Source organism: Perca flavescens, chromosome 7, assembly GCF_004354835.1.
Source record: "Perca flavescens isolate YP-PL-M2 chromosome 7, PFLA_1.0, whole genome shotgun sequence".
Taxonomy (NCBI): domain Eukaryota; kingdom Metazoa; phylum Chordata; class Actinopteri; order Perciformes; family Percidae; genus Perca; species Perca flavescens.
In genome coordinates this window covers 16,319,176-16,331,611 of record NC_041337.1, presented here as the reverse complement: position 1 = coordinate 16,331,611, position 12,436 = coordinate 16,319,176, and the positions used below count along the sequence as shown (strand labels likewise).

General features: G+C 40.3%; 1 protein-coding gene across 2 annotated transcripts; it reads left to right on the top strand.

Annotated features, from left to right (window-relative positions):
- The first annotated feature begins 596 nt into the window (after window positions 1-596).
- Window positions 597-5,419, top strand: spata2 (spermatogenesis associated 2). Of its 2 annotated transcripts, none has more exons than XM_028583202.1 (3): window positions 597-751; window positions 1,815-2,665; window positions 3,549-5,419. In XM_028583202.1, exons 2-3 carry the CDS (start codon window positions 2,315-2,317, stop codon window positions 4,899-4,901), a joined length of 1,704 nt encoding a protein of 567 aa, XP_028439003.1. In that variant the 5' UTR covers window positions 597-751; window positions 1,815-2,314; the 3' UTR covers window positions 4,902-5,419. The 2 variants fall into 2 exon arrangements, with proteins under 2 accessions (XP_028439003.1, XP_028439004.1); XM_028583203.1 differs by lacking the exon at window positions 597-751 and adding an exon at window positions 787-846.
- Window positions 5,420-12,436: the final 7,017 nt, after the last annotated feature.

The window sequence follows — 12,436 nt, the reverse complement described above, 5'->3', positions numbered from 1 at the left end:
TGAAAGTACAACATTTTTGTATAAAAACGGTGGACCACCATTTAACTGTTAAGTATTAGTGACAATATAACCATCGTTTGAAAAAGACAAATGAGTTAGGGCTGCATATAATTATTTTAATCTATTTATCTTCATATTTTCTCGAATAATCCACAAAATGTATATGTATTATATATATATATATATATATATATATATATATATATATATATATATATATACACATATATATACACATATATACACTTATATACACTTATTTGGAACCACACGGTGGAACTGGAGAATGACACTGCGACTAATTACTTCATCTTCTCATAACAGTACAATGTATGTTAAACGTTTTATTGAAAGTATCATATGGACTTGGGACATATTAAAAGGGAAGGTTAACATAAATTCAAAAGAAATGGTTAAAGTAAGTTTGGAAGTTATTTGTAAATTGTAGAAATTGTAGCTGAAGACAAATAGTTTCTATGTGAACACACGTACCGCTGAATGAACTACAACTGCACACGTGAGCTCATATTTTTGTTTTCCGAAAAATATTGTACACACTGAACAATGGTGGTGATGAAGTCCGGGGGGCTTCGCAACCTCCTCCTCCTCCGGCTCCTTCTCTCAAACAGCACGTGGGCCCCCGCTGATGAACTGTCAGAACTGTGCGCATGCGCGTTATGATGATGGGAATTTCCAACAGCTGAGTCTATGCTGAGGAGGCGTAGCTAGCCATGGCTAGCACTTGTTAAAGGTAAGATGTGCTGGTAGTGGTGTTGAGAAAACGGTGTGGTCTCTAAGCTGAATCAGAATTAGACTTGGTCGCACAAGAGTCATACCACTATGACGGTATAACGTTATGTTTAGAAAATTGCCAAAGATGTCTATTTAGCGATGGACCGCCCTGCTAGCTAAAGCAATTGTTAGCTAGCCAGCTGCGCTGAAATGGGCGTTCACTGCTTAGCCGATACTCAGGTGTGGGCCCGTGACAGGATCGGGTTTTGAGGGTTTGAGATTAATGAAGACTTAATGTATACGCTGTCCTCCGGGCGTCTATCATATTATTAACATCGTTCACGAGGGAGCGATTCTGTTGCACTTAATGCGCAATATTAATGCATGGTGATGTTGTTAGCTAACGTTAAGGCGTGTTGCTCGTTAGCTCGCTAAACGGGTGCCCACTCGGTTGGTGTGTGAGGTAACTGGAATAGCTGGTCAACTTGCCTGGGAACGAGAAGCAGAAACACTCAGCTGATGTGGTTCAAGCTTCAAGCTTACAACCATCCATATTCTCACATGCGTATAAATATTGCGTTCTTAATTTGAGCTAGCTAAAGCTAAGTGCAGGCTACCATGGTTTACACGCATGTTGTACCCATAGGTTTTACTGCTGGCTCACATATTCACTTGCGCAAACAGTCGCGCAAGAATAAGGGATATGTCTGTCAACAGTGAGTCCCGATCCTGGTTATGTACACTGTAATTCCTCTAGTGTTTTTCTTGGTTGCGTATATCGTTATAATCAGTCAAACCTATTAGCTGTACGAGCGACATAAAAATAGCCCACACGATGCACCCATCAGAGAACACACTGTCTTTCAAAATAGTGATGTCTACACACCCTCTTTCTTGTTTGAATCATTGCAGATTTAAAGAATACTCTTGTTAATGATCGTTACAAATGCATTTTCTTTTGGACTGAATTAACACTACTGAGTAAATAGAATATATGTGGCACAAGTTTCCTTCTACTGTATTTTTGTGGGTGTCAGAATGAGAGATTTCCATTTTCACAAAGCTCTCCTATGTCATTACAGCTTGGAGACGGCTCAGAACGGCTCAGAAGAATCACATGATCGTGAATGTGTCTTCATGATGAGTGACCTTGAACTCTCCACACTCTGCTGAAACCAAGGAATGGGATAGATACAACTCTGCATTAACAGAGCATGAAGCAAACGCTCCTCTTGACCTCATCTTGAACGGCAGGCCTTTTCGTCTGAAAACAAGTCAGGCTTTTAGCCAGTACCAAAGATGCCCATAAGAAGGCATCCCTACAGGCTGCAGCCTAGCTACGCCAACTGAAAGGTCCAGGCAACTGCATATAATGTTTAAAGGATGTACTGCTGATTGGATGCAAAATTTTATTCCTCTTCCACATCTCCAAAACGTTAACGTTGAGTCTGTGCCAGCGTTTACAGTGAATTATGGTGACCAAAAATGGTGCTTGAATGTGGCATCCTGGTGCAGAGTATGCTAAAAGGGGTGAGGCTCTCTCAGAAAAGTGTAACAGCCGACTGATAGTCTGCTGCCGATAATGGATGCCAAGTTAAAAGAGGACCTTTTTCGAAGGTATGTGACAGCACTGGAGAGGCGTCTGGAGGATGGAGGGGAATACACAGGGACAGGAACAACACCAGAGGAGGACAGAGGGAGACACAAGGACAGTGAGGCACTACTCTCCACAGCTACAGCTCTGCTAGGGGCCTACCAGCCTGATCCAGCACAACGTTTCCGGATGGTGTGTTTTTATGAAGTGGTGGAAAATGCTCTCCGCTGCCAGAGAGGCGGCAACATCAAGAGCCTGGAGAGAGCCTTCCACACATTGGAAACAATCTGCACCAACCTCTTGCTCTATCCCTGGAAGAAAGAGTTCAGATGTATAAAGGTGAGTTGAGTTTATTGTTAAGGTTGTCACTTACTTGAAGCTGTGTTTAAAGCTGAAAACAAATACTTAGTTATTAAAATGTTGGTTATAACAGCATTAGCCATCAGCTTTGAATATCACTTCCCCCACAGAGTGTGAATTCACCATATAGATTTCCCAATCTCTGTATTAACAGTTTCAGAAACACTATCCAAGTGAACACCTGAAAAATACAGCCACTTGCAAAATAAATGTATTTGTTTATCTAATTTAATTTGTAGAAGTTTGGAGTGCAACTTTTAGATTTAAATAAGACAAGTGGCATATGCGCAGGCAGAAAGAGATACAGGTTATCTGGTCACAAATATTGCACTGAACTTTGAGCAACAGTATACAGAGGCTTTTCTTTTAAATATGTCAGCTGTTTGACCCCATAATTGATCCGATACCTAATAATTGCTAGAAAGAATACAGTGACCTAAGGTTACCCAACATTAGCAACTGACTTACAACAACAACATACATCCTATAATATATAATACTACATAATATAGTACATAATATAGTTAACATACAAATACTCCTTATAATGGTTGTCTAATTTAGTATTTAGTTTTCTAGAGTATTTATTGCCTAATCATAACACCATACTATGTTTATATGTAAACCAAAATTTGAAACACCGGATTGGAATCTGCAAATAGTCCTGTTTTTTAACACTTTATTTCTGTACAACATCTGTGCGTGAGGTAATGTTTTCTAATGCTGTTGTAAACACAGTAGCCAAACCAACCTACACTTTGAATTATATATCAGAGGAATAGCGTGTAGATTTGAGCTTTTATCGTGTCAAGGCGTTTGAATTGACTGACAGCATTGCTAATTAACCCATTTCTCTTTTTAGACCTTCACTGGCCCATATGTGTACCATCTGCAGTCTGCCATTTGTGATGCTGAACTACGAACTCTTATGCGCACCATCGGCTATGCCTGTGACCATGATTCGCAGTTCCATTTGCAGGAGCACCCAGGAGGCACAAATCATCTCCGGCAGTTGGCGTTTGAGCTCTTCCTGGCCCAGGCAGAGTGTCGTCTTCTGAGAGAAGTAGTGGCTCTGGCCCGTGGTTCGGCCTCAGAGCTGGAGGCCCTGGAACTCCGAAGAGGCTGCAGAGATGATGCAGCTGGCTGTGCTGAGGCGCTCCGCAGACGTGACAGCCTTGGGGCAGATATGGCTCGGTTGTCTGTGCGGCCGTTAGATATAGAGAGGCCTCATGCCCACCACCTGAGGCGAGGTAGCCGACCGTCTAAGTCTGTGGATGTTACAGATGGGGCTGGTCACTGGCACGCAGCAGTTAGCAAGCCTGTCTTGAAGGCCTCATTGAGTCTGAGGAAGGAGCCTCTGTTTGTGGATGCGGAGGAGGATATGAAGGATGAGATCATCAGGCCCAGTACCTCAGCATCTCTGTTCTCTGTGGCAGCTCCGCCTTCCTATAGCCCTATTGCGGATTTCTTTCCAATTCAGTCACCTCCCCTGGCCGATGCTTACACGTCCTACCACCTGTCCTCTTTGGATGAGATTGACTTGTACACAGAGAGGGGTGTTGGGACAGGAGGAAGGCAGACCCCCTCGCGACCTCCATCCAGAGAGCCTCGGGATGTAAGGGATGGGTGGCTGCTCAAACCTCATGGTAGTGTGAAGTGTCAGGGCTGTGGGCTTGGCTGCTCCTCTATGGCCTCCTGCCAGAGATGTGACATGATCCTCTGTTCTGCCTGTCATGATGTGGACCCCTCCCCTTGCTGCGGCCTCCAGGACTACCACCCAAAATCCCCACGACCCCTCGATGGATACATTCCTGTCAAGGAAAAGCTCTCGGTCTACTCTAACACTCACTCCCACTCCCATCTCCATCCGCACCCCCTCACACTGACCCACTCACACTCTCACCCCCACCCCCACCCCCAGATGGTGGAGAAACCCCTCATGTCCACAAAGCTGTTTGCAAGCAAGTCTATTGCCTTGACCACACCAAAGGGAGGCAGCACTGAGCGAATAAGCATGGGGGGATCGCGATGCGGGTTTTGCAACAAGCCAGGGGCATCCCACACCTGTGTGAACTGCTCTAAGGTGTCGTGTGACTCATGCATGGGCTTGTATGCAAAAGATATTTGCACGCGAAAAAATCCCCAACACAGCTTTGTGCCCAACCATCAGCTCAACTTCAAATCTGGCACCATATCTCACCTGGTGTACCGATGAATCAGGCATGGATCAAAATATTTGTTTCTCCCTTCTAGTCCCCTCCCTTAACCTGCTGCATAGTCTTGCACTATTGCTTTAGCTCTGTTCCGGTTTAAATAACTCATTCACTATCTTCCCCTTAACTGATGGTCTTTTGGCCCTATCGAACCCTCTCTTGAACTTTGTACATTTTCTCTTACAGTCAGTAGGGCCCTGGAATGCACTTGCCACAGAGAGCAATATCGTCTGCCCATCTCTCTGCCTTGTACAAGTTCAGGCCTTTTATCTATTTCTTCTTCTTTTTACCTTGCTACCTGCTCTTGAGTAGTCATGTGATGTTGTAGCGCTTCCCCAATTCCTTAAATTTTGTCCTCCTGAAAAGGGAAACTGAAGAAGATAGAGTGTAATTCCTTCTCATTTTGAATGAATTATGTCCAAATGAACATATGTACTTTGCCTAACTTCTCAGCTAAAAATTCCTCTAATATATAAATATATATACAGTGTGTATATATATATATGTGTGTGTGTGTGTGTGAGAGAGAGAGAGAGAGAGAGAGAGAGAGAGAGAGAGAGAGAGAGAGAGAGAGAGAGAGAGAGAGAGAGAGAGAGAGAGAGTGTATGTATGTATGTATGTATGTATGTATGTAGAAAAGACCTCTGAGCTTGCATACTGACACAGGAGATCTTTTTAAACTTGAAAAATAGTAGGAGAAAACATAACACTGGAAGTCAATTAGTCAATAGTATATATTTTTAATCTCTATTCTCTAGAACAATGTGAGACTGTTAAATGGGCATGAGGTCTGGCATTGGGAGTTTTGGGGTATAAACTTATGTCCGTGGGCTCGGGTGGATGATATCTCAAAGGGACATATTGAGACAATGGTTAGATGCCATATATTCTATTTAAAAGATTATGCCTTGTAAATTAACCCTCAATTGTTTCTGGTGATATGACTGAGGTTTAAATGCTGCTGTTGACTTGAAGATGTGTGGCGTTGACTTCTTTCTGGTAAATAGCCTGTTGAGTTGTGTCAGTTCCAAGCGCCCCATTCTCTTTTATTACACTCCTTAAGCCCCCATGGTCCATGATGTTGAAGTGCACCCTTACCAGATCAGTCATTCCCTGTCAGTCACAGGTAGAGTCACAGAAAGTCTCAAGCTGGGCCACAAATCAAGTGATTACGGTTTTTTGACAGTGTGTGAGCCTATTGATTGGTTTTAGACAGTATGAAAGTGTATACTCTGACACGGTTTCTGTCTACCTCAAATGGCTTCAGCTTATACACCCAGTTTGACATTGTGGTTTCAAACTAGCCCGACTGGTGTTTTAGCTGAATAGAAAACATATTTTACTATCAGCTGATTTAGTCACTTTTAAAGGTTAGCAGAGGTTATTTATCTTGTGAGATAATCCTTGGCTTTTTCATCTGAATGACATAGCACAAGGTTTTCTGTCTTGCAGCTGTTTAGTTTCTCAATGGAATGGACATAAAAACATGAACATTTGTAAATCATAATGCAGTTCAATACAATAGCCCTGCAACTTGTGAAGCTCTAACTGTTATGGTTGCTTGAAACGGTCAGAGAGGTGCTATTTAGTTTATTGGTCACTTTTGAGCCTGTATTTTATGAAAGTGCATTGAAATGCATTGCACTGTAAGTTGTCTCTTTTTTCCCCCCCCATGGACAAAAGACTCACCACTTATATGTTGCAGTTCAAGACAACACCACAACAGACTAAGGGCTCAAAAATGACTTTAGAGTTGAATCTACGCCTCTCTGACATGAGTTAATACCATTTAACATTTTAGCTTTGCAAAGGTAGTATTTATCACATGACTATTGCACTAAATTATAACAGGGATTCATGTTGCTGTGTCTACCCTCTTGTACAGCACAGCAATTGCCAATGTGTAGTGTTATTTTTCATATTTTAAGACCCCGAAAGCCCTCTCTAAGCCCCTTGTTTTAGGTAAATTTGGTGCATGAGGTTAGCAGGCGTTTCCTCAAGCAAGCCACTGCCGTTTGCTGTGGACATTTCATTAAACTCTTTTATTAATATACTTCAAAGGGGTGGGGTCATCATGGGTGAATAAACTCTGCTAACATGTTAACTGAGTGTCTTAAATTTGGAAGGTATCTTTAGTGGTTAGGCTTTGGTTCTATATTAAGGGATAATTCATGCTGTATTTTGAAGCTGAGAGTCACCAAGGGCTAATTTTAAATCACATTTCATTCAAAAAAAAAGTCTGAGTCTGGGTTATTTTGACAGACCGTTTAGGCAACCGTAGCCTTAATGTTCTGTCAGGAATAACCTCTAAATGCCTTAAGCTCATTCAGCTGTTTTATCAAGTATTTTAAGTTTCCACTGTTGTCATTGACATGGTTTTGTGTTTTACCAGCCGACATGAACTAAATGCACAGCTAGATCTATGACCGCTAAGGAAAGAAATCGGAGTAATTCAAAAACACACACAAGTAGGGATTACTTAAAACGCAGTGTCTTAAGACGAAGCATATTAAACCATGCATATTAACAGAATTATGCAGCAATTCACACTTTGTAATATATATATATATTATATATATATATATATATATATATATATATATATATATATATATATATATATATATATATATATATATATATATATACACACACACACACACACACACACTACATGCTTGCTGGGGTTAATGTCTGTTTTCACAGATATTACCTGAACACATGGTTGGTTACAGGGAGTGATGTTATACTTCTGTTAATTTCTTTCCTTTTTAAATGAGTTCTGTGTCTTCGTAATGTTAACATGAAAAAGGGATCTTTTGATACCGTTTGGATCTACATTAAGGGTTCTTTTGAGAGATGTTTTTGGGTCAAGGTTAGCTAACTTGGGTATCACAAAAATCTTGAGTGACCTTAGGGGAGGTGTGCAATTGTTTTTTTTTCATCTTCTGAAGCCTTTCTAAATAGTTTGAATATTTATCATAGATATATTTCAATTGCACGTCTGTTTATCGCAAATCATACCAGCAACAAACGAGTTTCAGAAGTATCGAGCCAGGTTGCAAGAGTGATCATATTGCCAGATGAAGAACAAATATCTCATTGGAGTCGAAAACGAAATCCTGTTGCGTCCCCGGATGTACAGTTCATGTAAGATAAATCTGTGGTTTTGCTAAAGTTTAGGCTTGTGTCCGTAGATGTGGGCCTTTTTAAGAAGCCTAGAAAGAGAATCATCAACATATATACCTACTCGCACACCATGGAACGTTGATTTTTACTCGGATCAGTGGACTGATAATTTGTGTAGGTCACTACAAAGGGCTAAACAGTCTTCAGGGCTGCTGCTAAGTTTGTGGGCACTGTTTTAATCTTTTAGTGAACAACCGCCTTGTCATAAAGTAGGTGAATATCTAATGTGGAGTTGACTTTACATTCATCAGTGGATGTGAATTACTGATGTTGGAAAAAACAAAGAGCTATTTTATTTTATTTTTTGTGTCATGGAATACATTGAGCCATTTGAACATGATTGGTTTAACCCACACCGGACACACTCAAGTCATTGTGGAAGTCAATACTCCCTTTACCTCTTTGTGTGGTTATCTTACTGATGTTAACAGTGGTGGTGTAGTTAGGCAGCCCCTTTACCGTTCCCTATTTCCCCCAACCCTTTCTTGGCATGCTCTGTACAAGGCCCAAACCCATACTACTTCTCCCTTGACCCTCACCCACTGTCCCCACCCACCTCCTCCCTTCCCACCCCTTCCACCTTGGCAATGAGGATCACTGCACAATATCTATATGAAGGGGTATGGACCTTATGATCAATATGTGGGCATACATTGGGGTGGAAAGGGAAAATAGCCAAAATTGTTAATCAGTGAAAAAATATATATATATTGAAACGTAAATGAGATTTTATAAAATAATTTAAAGAATAAAATTCTGGAGAAAAAAAATTGCCTCGAGTTTTTGGGTGATTGAAACTTGGTATGTAGCATTATTTTACTGTTGAATGCAATGTGTGCACAGTCAGTGTTTTTGAACCACTATGGGTAAGTTTTTTTATTTTATTTTTTTTTACTTTCTACAGGTTTACACATTCACGTTTCCCAACAATATGATAATTTAGAACTGTAATCCATCTAATATCTCCACTGAGGGTTCACACAGCTGTTGTCTGACGCATTGAGCTAGTGAAGAGGATTTACATCCCCTTTTGTATTTAACTTATACTTATCACAAGCTCTCTAACTTCAACGCATTTGATATGTTCACTTTGTGTTTTCAACTGATGTGTTTGTATCTCCCTTCTAACTCAAACTGTGGACAATTGTACTAGCACATTTTGAGTTTCCAGGCTGCCCAGTTCTGCATTGGTTTGCTTTTTTCCTATATGACCACTAGATGGTGATAAATACCCATACATGGAGAGACAGGCTGCATGAAATACACTAATCTTTTTGAATAAATACTTCCTTTTCAACTTAAAATATATTTTTCTGTACATTGAATAACTATATCCAAGTCCTTAGTTGGGTCTAAATTAGTATTTCAATATGAATTATTTTTTATCATCAGCAGTGTAGCTTTGCTGTAAAATCGTTGAATGACTTTTTTGCCATTGTTCCTCTTATCTGAGACGAACATGAACATCTCAAAAAAGGCAACTACAGCGTAAAAAGACAAACTAGATGCAGCCCCTTTCCTCTGTATGTCATGCCCCTCTGTTTTAGACATTGGCTGACTGTTGCATGACATAGCGTACTAAAATAGTCTAGGGTCAAAGAAAAACTATGCTCAAGCCAAGAAGGAGATGAAAGTGCAAATGCAATACTGTATTTCTGTATAGCAGAATACAATTTAAGATTAGCCAAGTCAGTTATTTTGCGTGTAGTATTTGCTATTCTATGAGGAGTACATTACATGCTGCAACAAAACTGTTAAGAGAGAGGTTGTGTGTTAAGTTGAATGATTATCTCTGTTATGAAGAAACTAAACAGCAATTGCATAGAGAGAGAGAAAACCTATAGCTTGAGTGACATGGAACAATATGTGAGGAAGTTAATACAGGACAATGGTGAGACCACCTGAGAAAACAATAATGGTAACTTCCTGAGATGAAACAAAGTGAGTTTTCTTCTGATGCTGCCTTTCCTTAAATTTGTGACTTGTGATGTCTTGATATGACTCGCTGTTCCCAAATTAATTATGATTCCTTATTTGCACCGGTTGAAGCTAAGGTGGAATTGCTTTTTATATTAATAACTACACGACAAACCTCATTAAGCTGTTACCTCAGATCCGCATGGCATGCTTCATTAACTATGAGTTATAAAGAGGAATATTTTTAAATGGACACCTGCTTACGGTTGGATAAACTCGCATATGCTTGTTTTGGCTCACTGTGCTTTAACAAATGACATATGGAGCCTAAATAAGCTTCCATGTTGTGTACATTAACTGCATACGTGTCTGGACCTGCGCCTAGCTCCAAAAACTCATGTAAGATATGATATAGCTGTAACTGAGATTATCCACAAAAGGGGAATTAGCAAAGATGGACATCAGCGGGAACTCTGCAGTGTCCAAAATGCTAAGTGCCAGTCCCTGCACTATCCTCTCCTCTGGGACACAACTATGCTGACTAACAGCCTTTATCGGCCTTGAGGGAGCCCGAGACACACTGAGTAACACACATTACTGTTCAGCAGAGAGAAAGGTAATGACTGATGGCACACTGCTTAGCCTTTGAATAAATCTGGCAGCAGCATTAGCACCATTTTAGTTAATGGTTTCATTGAAGAGAAACTGCAGGCATTTAGATAACCGTTATCTGAACAGTTCACATCTTACTTATGTAGGAGTATTTGCATGTTTATTTTCACAGCACAGAATGCATTAAGAAATATATTGTGCATGTGCTCTATTCTCCATTGCATTAGGTCATGGTTTTCCTGTATGTGCCTCCAATTTATTACCATTTTTCCCATTTTCATAGTTACATTCTACCATAACTGCTGGAGAAAATGGACCGAGAAATGTGCATCTTGTGGTTCCAGCAGCAGAAACGTCCATGGTTTGCATCCAACAGCAGCTGATCGTTAGCCAAGGGAGTTGAGCACATATTTGAATGGACTACATTTAGAATCTGAAAGCATGTCGCTCCTAATCGGGGCAATGACATACACATGACACTACGATTGTGTTCCACCCACATACCATGGCATGTTACCTATTGCTGCACCTACACCCAGTATAATTCATACATTGATGCATTTACACCTACACACACATGCATTTGTGTGAATGAGGTCAGCATTAGCTTGACAACCACTTGTTATAGAAGCTAGCCATAAAACCTGTGTTATGGGATGAGTTATGCCCTCTGTTAGAGTTGGCGCGTGTTCAGTGAGCATCAACAAATACATGACTGTACACACACACACACACACACTGTATGCATGCAAAGGCTAGCACTTAACCGCCTATTATCAGTGCTTACTCTTGCTCTTGTCTTCTCAAGGAAATATTATAATAGAGGTCTTTTTTCCAGTCTCATAAATATTTTACTACACACAATACGTAATTGCCTGCAGCTAATGTGTGTTTTGTGATTTATAATTTTAGGTGTTAAAACCTCCAATTGCCATTACAAAGCCTCAATTCATCACTGCTGATGATTGAGATTTTTCTTTTCAAATATTTTGTGAAACGATACAACAGTGATAGGACTGAGAGTGATAAATGCTGCTACATTGTAAGTAAAATAACTTACATAACTTTACACTTTACTTACACTTTGTTCTGCTAGATAGTATTTCCTGCTAGATAATATTTCATTGTCTTAATGCCAACCACACACAAACTTGACAGTGGAAGCAGCTTATTGCTTTACGTTTGCCTTTACTGTATTTCATTGTCTCGATTTGAAAATGAACATAACAGTTCTAACACTAACTAGTCATACATTTTACATCTGACACATTTAATACACAAGTAAATTCAGTGGACTCTAAATTACATTTATAAAAGAGAGAGAGAGAGAGAGAGAGAGACAGACAGACAAAACAAGCCTGTCACCGTTAAACGGTAACTTTGTTTTTTTGACTGTTTTTGTGTCTAAGTGACTGTTGGGAACAACAGTAGTTTTATTTCTGGCTTTTCTTCTGCTGTATTTCTGTTGATTAATAGGGAAACAATATGTTTTACAACCTAAAACTGTTTTAGAATATGTTGAGTGATCAGTGAGTGATTATAAGACACTGACCTGCTGTATGCCATGTTAAGGAGGCATACAACTCCTTAACCCTCCCTTCCCTTGAAAAATCAGATCACAACCTAATCCAGTGCTCTGTAACTCACATGGAGAGGACGTTGATGATCTCACGGATTGCACAACTGGGTACAATCAATTTCTGTGTGGAAAATGTTGTTCCAACAGAGACTGCACACTGTTTTCGCAACCACAAACCGCTGGGTCAACAGAGACATTAAGGTCCTCTTGAATGAGAAGAATAGGGCATTCAGAGGAGGG

Excerpts from the sequence above, each read along its gene's own strand:
- spata2 (XM_028583202.1), top strand. The coding sequence starts at position 2,315 with ATGGATGCCAAGTTAAAAGAGGACCTTTTTCGAAGGTATGTGACAGCA. Across the intron at positions 2,666-3,548 it reads AAGAGTTCAGATGTATAAAG|ACCTTCACTGGCCCATATGT; the intron begins GTGAGTTGAGTT and ends TTCTCTTTTTAG.